This window comes from Aedes albopictus, chromosome 3 (assembly GCF_035046485.1).
Source record: "Aedes albopictus strain Foshan chromosome 3, AalbF5, whole genome shotgun sequence".
Classification (NCBI taxonomy): Eukaryota; Metazoa; Arthropoda; class Insecta; order Diptera; family Culicidae; genus Aedes; species Aedes albopictus.
Genome location: NC_085138.1, coordinates 266,101,352 through 266,123,216, shown reverse-complemented (window position 1 = coordinate 266,123,216; position 21,865 = coordinate 266,101,352). Strand labels below are relative to the sequence as shown.

At 43.3% G+C, this 21,865-nt stretch overlaps 1 protein-coding gene across 1 annotated transcript; it reads left to right on the top strand.

The window, feature by feature from the left end:
• Positions 1–8,375: 8,375 nt before the first annotated feature.
• On the top strand, positions 8,376–21,161 carry LOC115261586 (uncharacterized). Its single transcript, XM_062857914.1, has 6 exons — positions 8,376–8,565; positions 15,351–16,936; positions 16,998–19,881; positions 19,946–20,385; positions 20,690–21,006; positions 21,080–21,161. The coding sequence occupies exons 1-6, from the start codon at positions 8,376–8,378 to the stop codon at positions 21,159–21,161; spliced, it is 5,499 nt and encodes a 1,832-aa protein (XP_062713898.1).
• Positions 21,162–21,865: the final 704 nt, after the last annotated feature.

Sequence of the window (21,865 nt, the reverse complement as noted above, 5' to 3'; positions counted from 1 at the left end):
CAGTTCACTATATTAGACTATCTGACCCCATAACGATTGAATTAACACACCTCCGTGCACCCACCGTAAAATGTCACGTGGTCTATGAGCTTGGGCAGTCCCTGAGAATATACCACGTCTTGTCAGCCAACATTGGTATGTATCTGAATTGATCCATTGAAAGAAAACGTAAGGTAAGGATTTGTTCTAATGAATTTTGTAGTTTTGAAGATTTTGGACCACCCTAACAGCAACAAATATACAATTGTAGTTTATTTCAATACCAATACAAGATTTAAGAACCCCCAAATTAAAAGGTTAATCAAAACCTACGTTCAGAAAGCACATCGTGATGGTTTACTATCGATTATTTTTACATGCTTTCCATAATCAGCAGACATCAAAATTTTGAACCACCCTAATATAGTAAAATCAAAATATATGATAAGTTCCATATCAGAAATAGATAGAGATAACGCGCAGCTCTCAATCAAAGGACCTAAGTTCGATTTCCAATGAACACCAATTGGTTTTTTATTTTTTAAATTTGAAAATCTTGAGTCGTATATCGGTACTCTCAATCGTAATAAGATCATGCATAATCGTATATTTAGACGGATAAAATCGGTGAAATCGTAGAAATTTTTCGAGAAATCGTATATTATGTTAGATGAAATCGCAGTAATCGTATATATGTTTCGATATGGCCTCCACTTTAGTATGTATATGCCTGTTTCGTGCATTGAATACGATTTCTTTGGTGCTATATATGTGTGACTGTTTCAGTTGCAATTTCGATATAGCAACCAAATTGCTGGCTGGGGACTCTGCGCAGTAGGCGTTGCCGCGCGCAGACGTGTTTTGATCTGCTCGTCACATTTGCTCCGCGCTCGCCAGCTTGTTTTTGCGATTCGGCTGACGGTTCGACCGGTGCTGCGCCATCCGGATGGTTTACCGCGTATCAAAAAGTGTTAGTTCTGCTAGGTTATGTGTGAATTTAAATAATGAGAAAGTGATTTAGTGATTTCGGGTTGAAGTCAGAAGATTTTGACGTAGGACTACGTCTTTATTTTCTATACCGGGGTACACTTTGCAAAAACCAAAAATCGGCCGCGTCACGAAATTATGAAAGATTTCAAACGTTAATAACTCAAAAAGTAAACGATGGATTTTTCGGATTATAGCTCGAATCGATGGGAAAACTGCACAACAATTTTCTACAATACTTGAAAGTTACTATTTTCAATCATAAACTATTGAAAAATTGAAAATTGTTGACCCATCTTTTCACTGACCAATCACGTGCAAGCAGAATTTTGGATTTTTCCTTGCGGTATAAAAGCATTCTGCTTCTTCTCATCTTCCATCAGTCTTCTTCGATGCGTCGAGGAGAACGCATCAGCGGAGCGCTCGTGGAGTATAAATTATAATCTTCTTCTCGCTTTCGCTCAGTGTTCTTCCGTGCGTCGTCGAGTGCGGTGGGGTGGGCGAGCGTTTCGCTTTCTCATTCTTCATCACACTGTCGAGCGCGGCAGACGGACGGACGCTGCCAACCGAGCAGTAGCGGCGGCGGTGAAATCAAATTTTCATCATCGGAGCGTGCGTCATCATTTGCACTTCCAGCATCGGAGCCAGCACCATCGTCGAAGCAAGTGATCTCCAAGATTTGATTTTGCGAAATCAAATCTAAACAGTCCTTCTAAGGGCTAGAAATCGAATTTTCCACAAGAGTTAATACAAGTGCCGACATTTTGAAACAAACCACTGCAAAAGCGCCGCTGGGCGTGGTAGACGCACCGCCGGCAACCGAGCAGGTGGCGATGGTGGCTCATTCGCATTTTCCCAGTGCGGTAGCGGATGGGAAGACAGCAACTGGGAATAATTATTTACTTCATCGGAGCTAACCCGGTCCCGCGTGAGTTGAAATTTCGACATCGGAGCCAGCATCTGCGATGAACAAATCCTTCCTAAAGTTGACCACATTATGGTTTCGTGAAATCAAATTTAAACAGTCCTTGTAAGGACTACTATTCTGAATTATCTGTAAGAGTTGTTACCGAATTCTCCTAGAAAGTGCCGACATTTCAAAACCAACTTGAACGAATGCGTCGTGTGGAAATTAAATCGCGCTTTCTCGCATCTATGATAGATTTGATTTTGAATCTGCCAAAGTAGAGTGATATTAAAGAATTAAATTAAATTAAAATAAATTATCTATAAAGAGCAATAAAACCATCAATTTTCTTCAATTCATACAACATTTAGGATTGAAGAATGAAAATGAAAATCGTTGACCGGTGTTGCCAATTTACAATATAATTTTCCATCGCAATAATTTGATTAATTTACACTGATTTGGCCAAGAAACCTTTAAGAAAATCGCATGAAACATAGTTTGTCAAAGATAATTTATAGATAATGAGCAGTCTACTTATTTGCAATAGTTTAATAATGTTTAATATTAAATAACTCTTAACTTGTGCTACATCTCTTTGATTGCAGGTAAATCTGCATGGCATCACTGATTTTAACCCCTCTCTCGTCTAGCCAATCACGTGCGAGAGGGGAATCCAAATTTTTGCGGCGTATATAAGCTAACTGCTTCTTCTCATCTTCCATCAGTCTTCTTCGATGCCTCGACGAGAACGCATCAGCGGAGCGCTCGTGGAGTATAAATTAAAATCTTCTTCTCGTTTTCGCTCAGTATTCTTCTGTGCGTCATCGAGTGCGGTGGGGTCGGCGAGAGCGCTTTTGCGTTTCGCTTTCCCATTCTTCTCCAAACTATCGAGCGCGGCAGACGGACGGACGCTGCCAACTGAGCAGTAGCGGCGGCGGTGAAATCAAATCACCGCCAAATTTTCATCTTCGGAGCGCGCGTGATTTACATCGGAGCCAGCACCATCGTCGAAGCAACTGATCTCCAGGATTTCAAGCAGATTTGATTTTGCGAAATCAAATTTAAACAGTCCTTCTAAGGGCTAGAAATCGAATTTTCCACAAGAGTTAATACCGAATTTTCCTAGCAAGTGCCGACATTTTGAAACAAACCACTGCAAAAGCGCCGCTGGGCGCGGTAGACGCACCAGCTGTCGACCGTGGTGGATGGATGGACGGACGCATCACTGCCAACCGAGCGGTAGCGGCGGCGGTGGAATTGAAGCACCACCAAATTTTCATCATCGAAGCCAACGGTAATGATCTCCAAAATGTTAGACAGATTTGATTCTGCGAAATCAAATTTAAGCAGCCCTTCTAGGGACTACAAATTGAATTTTCTGCAGGATTTAATTCGGAATTCACCTAGCAAGTGCCGATATTTTGAAACTAAGCGTCGCCGAGTGCGGTAGGTTCTTCTCCACACGTCGAGACGTCGAGAGCGCGGTAGATGCACGGACGCGGCGACGACAACCGAGCAGCAGCGGCGGTCGTGGAATTATTTATCATTTCCCCAGTTCGGAAGCGGATGGGCGCCGACGAAACGCCAGCAACGCCGAAAAATTTCAATGAATCGGTTTGGTTTAGCGAAGCCAAAATTAAACAGCCCTTATTAGGGCTACAATTTTGATTTCCATGTAAGAGTTAATTCGAATTCCTCTAGAAATTGAAGAAACGTAAGTGCAAACATTTGAAAACCTACTTCGAGAGCACCGCAGAGAGCGGTACAAGCACCGCTAGCAACCTAGCAGCAGCAACGGCGGTGGCTCATGCGCATTTTCGCAGTGCTGCGGCAGCGGATAAGCATCGCAACAACTGGGAAAAGTTTAACCGCTTGAAGTCGAATCTATTCTAAATTCAATATACGGTGACAAAAGTATATGCTTTTGCGCGCATCATTAATCTGCTTGAAAATTGTTATACTTTGGAAAATGGCATGTTTGCTGGCGAATTTAGTGCCATCGTAAAATTCTAGTGAGCGACAATAAAGAAGACACTAATTTTGAAGCGCCATCCGAAACAAATTTACAGTTTCACGTTGAGAGGGCGGGCTTCATACGCTGTCATTTCACTATAAAGCAGATCTCTTTCGACCGGTTGGCATCATTTTGCATTTGGACCGCAATGCGACAAGATTTCGTCACCGAATTTATCAGGCGCATTGCCGCTGAAGCCACCCGTGTCAACAGGCCCGCCAGCAAACCCCAGGAGATGGCTGCCAAGCATTCCAGGAGAAGGAAGCGCAGGAAGATGAACAACCGCAAGTACATTTACCTGCATCGGGAGGTTTATAGGCATGGCGGTACCATTCGCGTATCTTTTACTACTGCTCCGGTGGTGAAGCATTCTTGAGTTCATCAAGTTTAACTAAAACAGTCCTTTTCAGGACTACCACAATCTTTCATTGAAGAGTTGTGAAACAAATTTATTCCGAATTTCTTACTAATTCAAAATGATGTTATTAAAACGATATATCGATTTAGGGTGTTGCACTTTTGTCAGAATTGAACTTGATTGTCAGAAAACGGTTCTGGATCAGCCATTTTGTGAAAATTAATCAAACTGTCAACGTCCTATTTGCGTTGACGTCTTCGAGTTAGCAATTAAAATTGAACTATTGATCAATACACCAATAAATCAATGCAAATTTCACACTATTTCACCCCCCAATTTTAACCCACTCTATCGGGGAAGGCCTTTTAATAATGTTGGCTGTTTCATGTTTTCCCTATCACAGACATCATTTTCCATACCAGTGGTGGGACAGATGGGCTTTAGCTGGAAATTCTGTAGTGCGGAAGTCGAATTGTGAAAACTTCTTACGGTTGTTGAGAAATGTCTGTGGAAGTAGTGAGCGAGAAGCGAGAGAGCGACAAGGACGAGGACACGATAAACCCGTCGAAGAGGAGAAAGGTTTGTGTTGAGCAGTTCACCGAGTGGGATGCTGAGGACGAACAAGGTAATGTTTATGAAAGTCACGAGAAAGATACATATTAATTCTAATTGCTTTCGACCCTTTTCTAAAAGGGGTGCTCGACGTGATGGCTGTTGTCGACTTGCTTGAAGAGGCCAGTTCACGTTGTAGGATGTTTACTTTGACTGTCCAAAGCATCTTTGTCCATTCGTTGGACATTTCAAAGGACAAGGTGTTTGATATGGTGGAATTTCTAGCCATATCCCAAACAATGTCGTGGGAGAAGCATAACGTTGTCCCAGAACTGGCTAACTTCATTTGCCTCACGGAATCAAAACGTGATGAAGCTAGTGTTGGTGGTGTTGCAATATACCGTAACATCACATCGACCACTACGGCCATTCCGCATGCGATCGAGAAGACATGTGCCAGCTTCGACATCGAATTGGGGCGCTCAGATGCCCATGGTGACATCTGCGCGGTTGAAGTAGCCATATCCAACGTGCAGGTGTTACTAATTTGCATTTACATATCGCCAGGTATTCAACCAAATCAAATATTTTGTCTCTTTTGTACTTAACATTTCCTATCTTCAAATAGATACGACACTCAAGGAAAAGAAATTTTTCTTGGCTCGAAATCTGCATATGTACTGCAAGAAAGCGATGCCTATGGTTGTTACTGGAAACTTTAACATCGATATGTTACTGGGAGAAAACGCGGAATTCGCCGAATTCATGAAGAAGTACCTAGCATTAACCCTAGCGTCAGATCCAGCCCAGTCAACCAATATCGACGGAACATGTGTCGATTTGACATTTACCAAGAACATTCGCCTTACCAGTAAGAGATATTATTTTCCCTTCCTGTGTCATCGGCCGATCTTGTCGATCATTGGTTGTTAATTCGGTAATATGGAAAATAATTTTTAAATAATGAGCATAATAATAATTTCTTTCTTTCTCACATAGTATCATCTACCAAGCTCCACTGGGAACATCAACCACCAAAGCCAAGAGCTATAACTAACATCATCCAAACGGCCCTTTTCAGGGCCACCCCATTATTCCTTCCACACGAGTTAGTTGCGATTTCAGTTACCGTTCTCCGTATGCACCATGTTTACGTTAACATTCGAATTTTGTGTGTATCTAAATGTTTGGCGCTTTATTTGTCATGAATTAGTTGTTTCTAATAGTCTGACACGGAATCAATACTTCCTCTTTGATTTTTACCCCTCTCGCGACCAACCAATCACGTTCAAGAGGGGAATCCAAAACTATGTCGTATAAAAGCAATCTGCTTCTTCTCGTCTTTGCACATTATTCTTTGACCCTTCGAGGCAGACACATCGATGACCGGGAGCAGAGCTCATTTCTTTCGGGCCGTCGAGTCGGATGGTTGTCGGTGAGAGCGCATTCGCCTTTCGCTTACTTGCCCACCGCCAACAGCACAACAGCGGACACCACCTCATCGAAAGCGGCAGCGGCGGAGTCGTTTCAAGACGCTCGAAGGAAGAAACCCTCCTCAGCGTGCTAAATCAAATTCAAACAGCCCTTTAGAGGGCTGTATTTCTGAATTTTGTGCAAGAGTTGACAGCGAATTTTCTTAGAAACATATGTGCCGAAAACAGCGAAATTTTAAAACTTTCTTTTCGAGACAGAAACGCCGGGTCACATAAGTTGTCAAGCCCATTACAATCACAGCGCTGTGAGAAAATTGAACCGCTTGTCGTCGAAAATATGGTAAATTCAATAAACGGCGGCAAAAGCATAAATGTATGCGCATATTGATGAGTAAACTGCATGAAATTTCTTGAAAAATGGGCAGGTTTGATGAAAAATGGGAATTGTTCACTAGTGTTGCCAAATTTCAATAAGAATTTTGAAATTTCAAATACCTATAATCACTAGTAATGATTGACGAAAATGCATGAAATCTGTACTATACACAGTAATTCCTTATTAAATAGTATGGTATAATATTGGTTAGTCCTCCTAAGCGTACCAGTCAAGAAAAGACAAATAATTTGCATTTTAGAATGTTATGAACGTTTCGCAGAAACAAATATGATTGAAGATAAAAGTGTATGGCACCATTTATTCTTACCCCTCTCGCATCCAACCAATAAGGTTCAAGAGGGGAATCCAAACCTCTGTGCCGTATAAAAGCAATCTGCTTCTTCTCGTCTTTACGCATTACTCTTTGACTCTTCGAAGCGTCCACATTAACGACCGGGAGCAAAGCTCATTTCTCTTGGGCCGTCGAGTCGGACGGTTGTCGGTGAGAGCGCAATTGCGTTTCGCCCACTTGCACCGCCAACAGCACAAGAGTGGACACCACCTCATCGGAAGTAGCAGCGGCAGCGGCAGCGGCGGAGTCGTTTCAAGACGCTCATTCGCATTTTCCCAGTTCGGAAGCGGATCGGCACGGTAGCAGCAAAAGAAATTTTCTCCAGCTAATCGGGGCGTGCGTGAATTGAAACTGCAGCATCGGAGCCAGCACAACGATCGAAGGAAGAAATCTTCATGAGTGTTTCAGCAGTTGATTTTGCTAAATCAAATTCAAACAGCCCTTTTGAGGGCTATTATTCTGAATTTTGTACAAGAGTTGACAGCGAATTTTCCTAGAAAGTGAAAACATAAGTGCCGAAAACAGCGACATTTTAAAACTTCCTTTGAGAGTGATTGATAAATTTTCCGAGACGAAACGCCGGGTCACATAAGTGTCTAAACCCTCAAAATGTCAGCATAGAAGCGCTATGAGAAAATTAAACCGCTTGTCGTCGAATCCATGCTAAATTCAACAATAAACTTATGCGCGAATTTATCAGAAAATTGCATGAAATTCAATTTCTCACATTATTTTCTTCGACTCTTCGAGGCAGACGCATCGACGACCGGGAGCATCAGCGGAAAGAAGAGCTCAATGTTGATGCGTTGAGTCTAGCGAGTGCAAATTTCCCTTGTGCCACCAACAGCGCCGTACTTGAAGGATTTTAAACGAGCTTCACCTTGATCTATCTGTAAATGACGCATTTTCTTTTGGTTCAGAATGAGGCGATGAAGGTAGCAACAAGAATTTTACATTATTTGAGCTATTCTGGATGGTACACCATTGCAATTTAGACATTGTTGTTCAGATTTCCAGCCAAAGAACCAAGAAATTTTCCCCTTGATGTTGAACACGCTTGTAGTAGTATTGTAAATTAAAGTTTTCCTAGCACTTCCCACAGCTACATAACGATTGCATTAAAGAGAGACAGATAATTTTCCTAATAAAGTGAACGGCTGACAAGAAAATAGATGTTTCTTTGAACATTGGTTTGAGGTTCGCCAGGTGACAACTTTGAGCTCGAGTGCAGCTGAGAGTGCCGTTCCCTATCACAGACATCATATTCAAGCGCTGGCATGTAATATCTAACTACCTCCTCTTCAAATTACAATCTGTGCTAAGTAGTGCTTTTGTGCGTTAGAAAGAGTCCCCGTTCCTTGCTTGGAATACTATTGGAAATAGTTGAGAAAGTGTTAAGTTTGTGACAGTGAAAATGTCTCAATACATGGTTTCGCAGTACTTGCGCAATTTCCGTAAGCGCACCCAGGAGCAGCAGGAAGCGATTCCTCAAAAGCAACCGAAGACCGCAGCTGAGCGCGCTCGGTCTTATCGAGCGAGGAAGTTAGCGGCCAAAGCGTCGTCAACTGCAGGTTGGGACGCCGGTGAAGGACCATCTACTCGAGGTAGGAAATCTTAATTATATATTTACAAGAGGACGAAGAGCTGATATACTTCGAGAATTGCAAAAGTGTGTTTAATTTTGCATGAAATATGTAATGGTTTACGCATCAATATCGCTACTTTATTTTACCATTATTCTAACAGCATCAAACAGCGATTAACCGCTAATCATACCCATTTATGAAAATCGATACATAACACAGATTAGATTAGATGGGATTGATTTCTGATTGACAGTCAATCCACAGACAAACAGACGTAGCACATCAAACATTTTTCGATTCAAATCATAGTCATGGAAACATGTTCGCCCAATGCTTAAAGGACTGAGTTTGACCGACCATCAACTAGGGGGCAGTAGTGAGCAAAGTCAAATTCGTACAAAAACGATGCGAGCGCAACGGGTGGGAAATTTGCTAACTATCAACTTTTAAAATATACCGTTTAATTGGTGTACGATGGGAATTATCAGAGTCTGTTACGTCTATTTGTCTGTGGTCAATCTGTTTCTTTTATACTGTAATTTGATGCACAAAGTAATGACGCTAATAATGCAATGTTATTGATGAAACAGAACTGAATAGTTGACGTGACACTTTATATACGAATACGATTTGCTGTTGTAAAATTTATAGCACTAAGATTTCATGACATGCCTCAAATTTTGGTTTAATGTCGTTTGTCCAAAATTGAAATTCGTCCTTGACCAACAACAAAACGTAACGAAATTTTATTAGTAGTAAATATAAGCATGCATTCCAATATCCAAGCGTAAAACTAGGGGTGGGTAATGTCTGAGACATAACCGCATTGTTGACGTAGGACAAAGGCTAGAATGAGGTTCCGACTTTTATATATTGAAATGGGCCCTTTAATTTGAAGTCTTAAATCAGCTGATTTTTCGTGTCATTGTTGTCCGACCTTCGTAAATAAATGCATAACGAATTTATCACATAACGTCGGTTTCCTGCAATAGGGGCACAACTCAAAATATGTCATTTTTGAGATTTTGATGGCAAATGATGAAAAACTATGTAAAATTTCATCTCACAAAGACCCGTTCCAAAATTCGATGAGAAACTCGAGATTTGGGCATTTTCACCAATTTTCCGCAGTAAGGGCACAACTCAAAATCAGTCAATTTTTTCAATAGTCGTTGAAAAATAGTTGTCAAAAATTCATGAAACAGATAGTCCTTCAGCCCCTTTCAATGATACAACAATCAAAATTTGTTTACTTTTGTCAAATGATGAGAGAAATAAGTGAATTTGCAGGAGGTGCTTCATGATTGCCAAATTTCAAACGCATATTCTGAAAATTCACATTTTTTGAGTTGTGCCCTTATTGCAGGAAACCGACGATAAAAGGCCTACACAATGTATGCTGGCAAAATTCAAATCGGCGGAGTGATGTGTTGATTAAAGTTGTTACCTATGTGATCCATTTCACTGAACGCATTCATGAGATGTTAATTAGTTAAACCTTCCGTAACTCGCGCGGTTGGCCATCAGGCAGCGTCCATTTATTACGTAACGCTAAAATCGACAATTTTCGACCCCCCCTCCCCCCTCCATAACGCTGTTTTGTATGAAAACCCGGAAATTTTTGTATGGGCCGTAACGCTCGACCATACTCCCCCCCTCCCCCTAGAGCGTTACGTAATTTGTGGACGGCGCCTCACTTGAGGGTTGAGTATTATTTTATTTTGAAGATAAATGTTCAACCGTTGTTTGAAAGAATTTTCGTCGAAAGGAAAGAATGATTATAATATTGAAAGGCGTTAAGCCATAGCTTCCCAAACATCATATTGCGATCGCAACAATCATTAAAATAACTAAAATTGCCGCTATGAAATTAACAGATGGAGCCACCGTAGCCATGTGTATTTGACACAACTCAATTGCTAGATTCAACAATACGTTGTACAGTTACGCGAACAACAATTAGAGGCCGGCTATACTGTTGCTAAGTTTTCAGTCTGTCGCTTTTAATTATCCGATTCATAACTCTGGAGGAATAATTTTCACTGGTCCTGAAAAGAACCTTTTAAATAACAGGAGATTTCGGCAAGACAATTGAAAATTATCCGCACTGAATGCTGGAAGCCATCGAAAACTGCCATCGCTTACTGCCGTGGATGAGATTCCTGGTTCTTCTTCTTCTTCTTCTTGGCGTAACGTCCTCACTGGGACAAAGCCTGCTTCTCAGCTTAGTGTTCTATGAGCACTTCCAAAGTAATTAACTGAGAGCTTCCTCTGCCAATGACCATTTTGCATGTGCATATCGTGTGGCAGGCACGAAGATACTCTATGCCCAAGGAAGTCAAGGAAATTTCCTTTACGAAAAGATCCTGGACCGACCGGGAATCGAACCCGTTACCCTCAGCATGGTCATGCTGAATACCCGTGCGTTTACCGCCTCGGCTATATGGGCCTTGTTCCATATAGCCTGAGATTCCTGGTTCCAGATTCTAGAGATTCCTGGTTCTATCAGCTAAATAGCCGAGAGTCATCGCAGGATTGGTGCGCAGCTGCGGAGGTGACATCCATTCCCTTTGATTGATTCAACGAAAATGACGGAAATGACGAAAATGACTGCTTTTATTCCCCTTGATTAGTAGATTAGGCTCCTCCCATTTGGCTGGCTTTCCAGTTTATTTCGTTTGCATGACCCGCCCCGAATGCTCCAGACGCATCAAGCAACTAACCAGCCGAGAAATGAGCAAACCACCAGCGGGTAACCAAACGATCAACTTTTAAGCGCAAACCGACATTCGGTTCTTCAGATTTGTGCTCTAGAAAATTCTAGGTGTGGCTTCGTCATATATTCACCTTCGAACATTTTCGAAAAATGTTTTAACTTAATTTTAATTAAACAATGTTTCACGCAAAATAGTTCGGATAGAATAATGCGTTGTTAAATTCCGGGTGGAACCATTAGGCCATAAGTGACCGGCTTCATCATTATTGCTGGGCCACCAAGTATTCAATCTTTCACTTCTCAATTGTACCACACTTTTCTCGTTCGATGGAATGAAATTAGCTGATTCACAAACTCTTAAGGAATAATTAACGGTGGTCCTGAACAAGACCGTTTGATTAATTGACGATTTTAGGAACGAAATGGCATGAATTCACCATGTCACGCAATGCGTGTTGGTTTTCTACGTGCTGAATGATAAACGCCACCGAAAACTGGACCGCCGTGGATTAGAATAATGACCAGTTTCACTATTGCTGGCAACGATGCTCTGTCTTGTGCTTTTTGGTTGCACTACATCTCGATCGATGTTGGAAATTATCCAATTAACTCTTGAGGAATCATTTTCGATGGTCCTGAAAAGGACCGGTTTGAATAATGGACGATTTTGATGCATTCACCATGCCATGCAATGCGTGTTGGTTTTCGCTGCGGAGTGCGGAGAATGCTGGACGCCGTCGAAAATTGGCCCACTGCTGCTGCCATGGATGCGATTCCAAGTGCTATCATCAGCACGATAGCCGAGAGTAGTCGCTGGGTTGTTGTGCTGCTGCCTTGCTGGAGGTGACATCCACCTCCAACCTCCTTGACTGATCCAACGAAAATGACGAAAGAAAATAGAGAACAATGCTTTTATACCCCTAGATTAGCAGATGAAGCTCCTCCCATTTGGCTGGCTTTGCAGTTTATTCCGTTTGCATGTTCCGCCCCTTATGCTCCAGACACTTCAAACGATTAATCAACCAAGAAATGAGAAAATTTTCATTGAACGGCTGAAGTAACCAAAATATTGGATGGTTGCACCACACTTTTCTCGTTCGATGGAATGAAATTATCTGATTCACAACTCTTGAGGAATTATTTTTGGTGTTTCTGTAAAGGACCGTTTGATTAATTGACGCAAGGCGTGTTGGTTTTCTCAGTGCTGAATGATGGACGCCACCTTAAACTGCCCCGCCGCTTGCTGCCGTGGATAAGATTAATGACCGGCTTCACTCTTGCTGGCAACGAAGTACACCTTTCTCGATCGAGGGTGGAAATTTCTTCAATTAACTCTTGAGGAATCACTTTCGATGGTCCTGAAAAAGACCGTTTGAATTTGATGAATTCATCATGCCACGCAATGCGTGTTGGGTTTCTCCGCGCTCAATCCACTTATCCGCGAGCGGTAATGGTGGCGGCGGGCATAACTAACCGATTCGAATTTTGACGTTTAGTGGGGATCGCAATCGGTTGGCGCCACCGATCGGAGAGTGAAGGGGTGAGGAGGAGAATGAAACTGTTTTGACTTTCCCCCAAGAAACATCAAAATCCGAACCGGTTGGTTATGCCCGCCGCCGCCGTTACCGCTCGCGGATAAGTGGATACTAGGCGCTGCCGAAAACTGGCCCGCCGCTTGCTGCCGTGGATGAGATTCCTGGTGCTATCAGCCGAGAGTCATCGCAGTCGATATGTGGCTGCTTGGGGGCCGTCCATTAATTACGTAAGGGTTTATGGAGGGAGGGGGGGGTACGCTCCATACAAAAATATTTGAGCTTCCATACAAAAAATCTTACAAGGGGGGGTGGGGGTATCGGAAAATGGCAAAAAATGCCGTACGTAATAAATGGACAGCCCCTTGCTGGAGATGACATCCTACCTCCTTGGCCGATCCAACGAAAATGAAAACAGAAAACAGAGGGCACCGCTTTTATACCCCTAGATTAGCATATGAAGCTCCTCCCATTCGGCTGGCTTTTCAGTTAATTCCGTTTGCATGACCCGCCCCTTATGCTCCAGACGCATCAAACGATTAATCAACCGAGAAATGAGAAAATTTCCATTGAACGGATAATGTAACCAAAATATTAGATGATTTAAAATGAAAATGTTGGAAAATGTTAGAATTGAAACATTTTTCACGCAAAATGGTCCGGATATGATAATGCGTTGCCAAAGTCCGGGTGGAACAATTAGGCGTCATAATTGTTGCTGGTTGAGTCACCAAGCATTCAATCATTCACTTTTCGGTTGTACTACACTTTTCCCGTTCGTTGGAATGAAATTATCCGATTCACAGCTTTTGAAAAATCATTTTCGATGGTCCTTAAAAGGGCCGTTTGGGTAATGAATAATTTTAGGAAGAAAATTAATGAATTCACTATGCCACTATGCGTGTTTGTTTTCTCCGCACTTAATGCTGAACGCCGCCGAAAACTGGCCCGCCGCTTGCTGCCGTGGATGCGATTAATGACCGGCTTTGCTTTTGCTGAGAAACGGCGCTCTGTCCTTGATTGCACTACACCTTTCTCGATCGAGGGTGGAAATTTAACCAATTAACTCTTGTGAAATCATTTTCGATGGTCCTGAAAAGAACCGTTTGAATAATGGACGATTTTGATGAATTTACAATGCCACGCAATTCGTGTTGGTTTTCTCCGCGCTCAACGCTAGACGCAATCGAAAACTGGCCCGCCGTTTGCTGCCGTGAATGAGATTCCTGGTGCTATCAGTACAATAGCCAAGTGTCGTCGCTGAGTCGATGTGCCGCTGCCCAGCTCGAGGTGTCACCTCGACGGTGGTCGAAATGGAACTGACGATCAGCTCTCGCATGATCGCATTCCTTCCTGCATCGTAGTTGCCCCCACGATGCGCACCAATCAGAGAGCGTTGGTATACTGAACGAGAAAATTTGTCCGCTACCCATATTTATAGATTTCAGCGATTTCAATGTCTAACTTTAAAACAACTTTTTAACTATTTATCAATGATTTTTAGGTTCACCGAATATTACAAATTGAACGCGGGAGTTTCATCTCTCAAATAACGGGATTTGTTTATCATTTCGTTCAGTGGGAAAGGTACTGTGAGCGTTTAAAATCTTTCACTCAAACGTAACGCTCTTGGTTTCATAAATTTTGAAATGACACCGGGTATAGAAAACAGAGACGTAGTCCTACGTCAAAAATTATATTGAACAAATCTTTGAAATAGTTCTGACCTCATTAACTATTTTATTATTAATTTATTTTAAATTAGCATAATTTTAATTTTGTAATCAAATAAGGTAACGTTCATAAATGTCGTCCTGAAAAATTGAAGATGTCTAAAACTGCTTCAACATAATAATACATTGTTTTGCATGAAGCATCTTAAATTCTTAAAGGGTTCATTCAAATATTACGTAACGCTAAGAGGGAAGGGAGGGGGTCTAGCACTGTGTTACGCTTCATACAAAATTTCGAAATTCTCCATACAAAAGTTGTTACGTGGGGGAGGGAGGGGGTCTAGAATTACCAAATTTCGCGTTACGTAATATTTGAATGGACCCCAATATTCATGGAAACTGGTAGAGTGACCGCGATTTAAATGTTTGTAACTGGTGATACATAAAGAAAACATATCCCAGAATTATGCTTTATGCTAAAACTAAGGTGATACGGATTTACAAAAGTTATACTTAAACACATTTGTACTTTGAATTGCGCGAACTGTCTATTTGTCTGTCAAAATTGTGCTTTCGTGATTGTTTGTGCGTTTTAGAATTCCATCCGGTGCGTTCTGTTCTTGATGAACTTAACGCAGAAGAACCAACCGACGGCATTGTTGGAGAAGGCCAAAATGACTTCGACAGTTCTGGTGAAAATGGTTTCATTTATCCGTGTTCAGATCAAGGATCAGTCGCTGATCATGCCTCCCCGGCGCAGATCATGGAGGTTGAATCCTCGTTTCCTGAGCATATTAGCCAGGGTAAATAGACTTTTACTATAATTAAGAATAAAGTATTATATTAATGTTATCAAATTCTAATTTCAATTACATTTCATAGATCTTATGCAACCCGATTTCGATCGCGCTAATCGCGAATTTAACAAGCGATTCATGGAAAACGCATTTGGTGCAGTCTGTGATGTGTGTGATCGGCTTTGGTTTGAGAGTGACTTGAAGCCATTAACGCAACTGGCAGCAACCGTGCTTATCAACGGTGGAGCTTTCGCTTCCGTTGATGGGTTCTCTGCGTGTCAAACCTGCCGGGGCAACTTGAAGGACGGTAAAGTTCCAGCGATGGCAAAGCCGAACGGCTTTGAGTTTCCGGATAAGCCATCTGGATTGCCTGCACTCGATGTTGTCACGGAAAGGCTGATTTCGCCCCGTCTGCCATTTATGCAGATTCGCCGATTGCGTTTCGCGTCAGGCAGTTATACAATCATTGGACAAGTGATCAACTGTCCCGTAGATGTGGCCGAAATGCTGTACTCTCTTCCCCGTCAGCTGGATGATGATCAGGCGTTCAACGTGTTTATTAAGAAGCACGTCATACACAAGTCGTCGTACTTATCGGGCTTCATTAAGAAAGCCACCGTTAAAGCCTGGCTGTCCTATTTGATCACGACGCCACTCTACCGGCATTACGGCATAACTATCGACCAAAATGTGTTGGAAGGACTAGGCCAAAATACCACAGATGACCGTATGGAACTGGAGGCCATTGCATGGGACAACGAGTCAGAGTTGTTGCTTGGTCAGCAGGAGACTCTTCTGTGGAATGAGGACAAGTGCTTGGAGATCGCGCCCGCCCAGAACAAAATTCCCCTGTCCATAATATACGACGAACACGCCGAAGAGCTCGCCTTTCCTGCAATCTACTACGGTCATCCACGAAAGTTCAAGGCCGGTGTGCGAGTTACATATTTCATGATGGCATCCAGTGAAACTAGGCGTCGTGATAGGCGAGGGGCAAAACCGCAACACATATTATACATGGCTATGAAACTTCTTCGCCTGAGAGTTTCAGAGGGTTTGCAATGTACTTTCAAGTGCATGGGAACCGCAAACATCACACGTGCCAACATCAATGACCGAGAGTTCATGGAGCAATGCATTGAGCGCAATCTTTCCTTCCTCAAGTCGATACCGAACTCTGTTCAGTATTGGCAACAACGGAAGAAAGATCTCTTTGCCATGATGCGCCAATTGGGAAAGCCCACTATGTTCCTCACACTGAGTGCGAACGAAATGAAGTGGCCCCATTTGCTCAATCTCCTGCATCGGCTTGCTGAAGGATACAGTGGCAACGATCTCATGGATCCTCTGCAGGAACTGACTGCGTTACAAAGAGCTACGTTGGTCAATGACGATCCGGTTACTTGCTGTATCTACTTTAACAAGCTAGTGGATACGATCATGCATTTGTTGACATCGAAAAGATATAGCCCATTTGGCAAATATCATGTTGTCGATTTCTTTAAGCGGATCGAATTTCAGCACCGCGGCAGTCCTCACGCACATATCTTGCTGTGGCTGAACAACGATCCCCGTGAGGCAATCGGTGAAAATATGCCTGGAACCGTACAGCTCATTTCAGATCTCTGTTCGGTCAGCGTCGGAGATTTGCCAGAGACTTACGGATACCAGGTAAATTCAATCTAGCTTGAAGAATAAATATTTGAAGTTTAATGTTACATTATTTGCATAGGTTCATAAACATACATTCACCTGCTTCAAGAAGAACGACAACCATTGCCGATTCAACATCCCGTACTGGCCGATGGACCAGACCAGGATCCTGATACCCATTGCAGCAGACGACAGTCGTCGTGATCAACTATCCAGGAAGGCTAGGAAAATGAGAGATGCTTTGGAGACAAAAGCATACGATACGATGGAAGCATTCCTTAGTGATTGCAATTGCACGTTTGACGGCTACCTTGATGTCATCCGAGCAACAATCCGTCGTCCAACAGTTCTCTTCAGGCGATGCATGACTGAACTTTGGACAAACCCATTCAATCCCTGGATAGCAAGTCACCTCGGCTCAAACATGGATCTCCAATTCATCCTGGATGAGTACTCTTGCGCTGCATACGTAGTTGAGTACGTAAATAAAACAAATCGTGGTGTAAGCTGCCTTCAACGTGACCTAATCAAGCTTCAAGAGGAGTTCCCTGATCAGGACTATACAGCGCTCTTGAAGAAGATAAGCATTAAAATGCTCAATTCTGTTGAGATGTCCGCCCAAGAAGCTGCCTGGTACCTTTTGCGCCAACCTATGTCTGAGGCAAGCAGAGCAACGCAATTTATTCCTACTATGTGGCCACATGAGCGTACCAAAACAAGGAAACAAAACAAGCGAATGGAGGAAGAAGGCATAACGGACGACTCGACTGACATATGGACGCAAAATATTGTACAGAAGTACGAATCACGTAGCGGGTTGGATGATTTGTGCTTAGCCGATTTTGCAGCCTCATACACCAAGGAAAAGAACAGCAGCAATTCCTACAGAACTCGCACTATTCCTCGCGTGTTGCAATGGTGCGGCTATGACATGTCAAAGCTGTCTGACTACAAGCGTGAAATGGTGCTGCTGTTTGTTCCATTCCGTAACGAGCTGTGCGATGTTTTAGACCAGAACAAGTTCCTGCAATTGTACGATCAGCATGAATCCTCCATTCTGGCGAAGCGAAAGGAGTATGACTGCGACTTGAACCTCGAGCAGATCATCGAGGAGTACATGCGGATTTGTCATGAGGATAGCCCTGATGCACAGGAGACGGCTGCCACAGAAAAGCGCGGTGAATGCACGAGGACCATCGCAATGGAGCCAAACGATGACGACATCCGGCTGTTACCCACGAATGGTTTATCGGCAGTCATTAAGCAACGAACCACGGTGATGAGTAAGCAGGATTACTGTGCGATGGTTCGCAAAACAAATGCAGAACAGAGAGATCTGGTGTTACAGGTGATCGACAATCTGCATTGTTATGACGACAGCAGGAAGCCTCTCCAGTTGTTCTTCACGGGACCGGCAGGATGTGGCAAAACGTTTACCCTCCATATTTTGATGGAGACGTATAATCGTTTCAGTCAAGCACACAACGCGCAGAATAATGCTTATGTTGCCTGTGCATCGACTGAAAAGGCTGCCGTTGCGATTGGAGGAACAACTGTACATTCAGCATTCCACATCACAATGGATCGTAGACATCATGGCAAACTCGGGTTTGAACTGCTGCAATTGTATCGACATTCGTTTGCCAACGTCAAGCTGATCATCGTCGATGAGATCAGCATGATAGGAGCAAACATTTTCAATACGGTACATACGCGGCTTCAAAGTATCACCGGTGAATACGATCTTCCATTTGGTGGCAAAGACATGATTTTGTGCGGAGATTTTCGGCAGCTTCCTCCCGTTAATGCGAGACCGGCGTACAAACCCGCAAGCATCAACATTGGTGGGGCAGTACTATGGCAGACATTGCGTTATTTCCCTCTAACGCAAGTAATGCGGCAAACCGATGTTGAATTTTCTTCGATCCTCACGAAGATCGGAAACGGCGAGCGACTGTCTGAGGAGGAAACGAAACTGGTAGAAAGTAGATTCCGTACAGTTGAATGGTGTAAGGAAAATGTGCCGAACGCTATACGGTTGTACCATCGCAATTCTGCTGTCGACATGTACAACAACGATGCATTAAACAACAGAGAGGGATGCGATTGTACTGCCGAGGACATAATATCCGGATACAAGGATGGTGCTCAGTTGGCAAGTGCCCGTACTAAATTGCACAAAATGAGTGTTGCTGAAACAGGATGCCTTCCTTACCTTTTGCGTCTCGTTCCTCGAATGTCGTACATGATTACGACGAACGTGGAAGTGGGAGATGGCATCGTGAATGGAGCGATTGGAGAGTTAATGCACATTGAGTACCCTGACGATGACCAACAGCAATCGCCGTTACGCTTGTGGTTTAAGTTCGAAAATGACGCTGTTGGAGCTCAACTTCGGGTAAAGTCCAGACCGATCGTATTCTCGAAACCTGGAGTCCTTCAACAAGATTGGACTCCCATCTACAAGCGTTCGGCGAACGTCAAATTGAGCAGCGCAATCAAGTGCAAGAGGATACAGTTCCCAATTGTCAGTGCATGCGCTTTAACGATTCATAAATCGCAAGGGGGCACATTCACCGAAATTGTTGTTGACTACGACAAAAGCCAGGAGCAGCAGTTGGTTTATGTCGCAATGTCCCGGGTTAGTTCGCTACAAGGACTGTACTTAACGAACTCCACCAACTCTTTCGTGTTTCATCATGGAAAAGGAAGCAACACTCCCAAGATGAAAGAACTGCGCGACGAAATGCAACGACTGCAAAACCACAGATTGGTCACGATTAGTGATGAGCTGATCACATTTGTTGGTAATGGCGAGCAGTCAGCCGTTCTCGTGAGCCTTAATGTTCAAAGCCTCAATGCACATTCCGCAGATGTATCCACCGATCATGTGCTAACAAGAGCCGACTATCTGGCACTTAGCGAAACATGGATGGACAGCAATACAACAGTGCAGATTGAAGGTACATTATATTCATAGATGAATACGATCATCGGTTTTAATTATTGTTTTCCATTTTCATATAGGCTACAGATGCATATCCAAGTACAAGAGAGCAAATTTGAGAGCAGGAGGCGTGGCGATATACGAAAAGCTTACCCTTTCACCAGCATCAACATCCCACACAATTGAAAAGTTGAGTGAACAACATGATCCCGTGCTCTTGGAAGCGGAAAGCTATGGAGACATTTGTGCTGCAGATATTTTAGTCGATGGTCGCCAGATGGTTCTGTTCTGCATATATATTTCTCCCAGCACCTCGATGAAGTACGCGAAAGCATTCATGGCTAGGCACCTGTACCGCTACCAATCGAAGGATGTTCCAGTCATCATAGCGGGAGATTTTAATATCGATGTCTCGAAACAAGAAAACAACGGGTTTCTTGAATTCATGGGACTGCTGGGGTTAAAACTAAGCTCAGATCCAAAGCAGTCAACTACCTTAGGAGGCTCGTGCATCGATATGGTATTTACCAGTAAAACCCCCGAGTTGCCAACGAAAAGATTCATTACGTACTTTTCATACCATCGCCCGCTATTCACCTTACTATCTGCCCAAGCTCTTGAATGTTGAAGAACAGAGCATTTGATACAAGTTCTCCATTCCATCGTGCTTGATCCGTCAAGTTCTTCGCACCATCTCGCATCCATTCAAGCATCAAGGGTGTGAATGCTTGGCAACTCGCGATTCAGCTGCCAGGTAATTATAATTTACATAACCCAATTGCTTACAATTATTAGAATATGTCTTCTTCTTCCATCCATTCTAGGACGCTTCTGGTGGTATCAAACACTATTTTCCTGCAGTCAGGGCATCTCTGCCGGTTGAGGGCACTGCTTTCCTCCGGTTGAGCTCTGCTTTGTTCTGCCACCAACAACCACCGCTACCCACTGCTGTTTCGCCTTCGCTATGCATTCATACCACGGATGTCAAGGATGTCGAACAACGAACCATCTGCCACAAGTCCTCCATCCCATCGCCAACACCGCGCTTGATCCGTCTGATTATACGGTTCTTCGCACCATCACGCATCCATTCCAAGCATCAAGGGTGTGAATGCTTGGCAACTCGCGATTCAGCTGCCAGGTACTTATAATTTACATAACCCAATTGCTTACAATTATTAGAATATGTCTTCTTCTTCTTCCATCCATTCTAGGACGCTTCTGGTGGTATCAAACACTATTTTCCTGCAGTCAGGGCATCTCTGCCGGTTGAGGGCACTGCTTTCCTCCGGTTGAGCTCTGCTTTGTTCTGCCACCAACAACCACCGCTGTCCATTGCTGTTTTGCCTTCGCTATGCATTCATGCCACGGATGTCAAGGATGTCGAACAACGAACCATCTGCCACAAGTCCTCCATTCCATCGCTAACACCGTGCTTGATCCGTCTGATTATACGGTTCTTTGCACCATCTCGCCTCCATTAAAACATCAAGGGTGTGAATGCTTGGCAACTCGCGATTCAGCTGCCAGGTAATTATAATTTACATAACCCAATTGCTTACAATTATTAGAATATGTCTTCTTATTCTTCCATCCATTCTAGGACGCTTCTGGTGGTATCAAACACTATTTTCCTGCAGTCAGGGCATCTCTGCCGGTTGAGGGCACTGCTTTCCTCCGGTTGAGCTCTGCTTTGTTCTGCCACCAACAACCACCGCTGTCCACTGCTGTTTCGCCTTCGCTATGCATTCATGCCACGGATGTCAAGGATGTCGAACAACGAACCATCTGCCACAAGTCCTCCATTCCATCGCTAACACCGTGCTCGATCCGTCTGATTATACGGTTCTTCGCACCATCTCTCATCCATTCCAAGCATCAAGGGTGTGAATGCTTGGCAACTCGCGATTCAGCTGCCAGGTAATTATAATTTACATAACCCAATTGCTTACAATTATTAGAATATGTCTTCTTCTTCTTCTATCCATTCTAGGACGCTT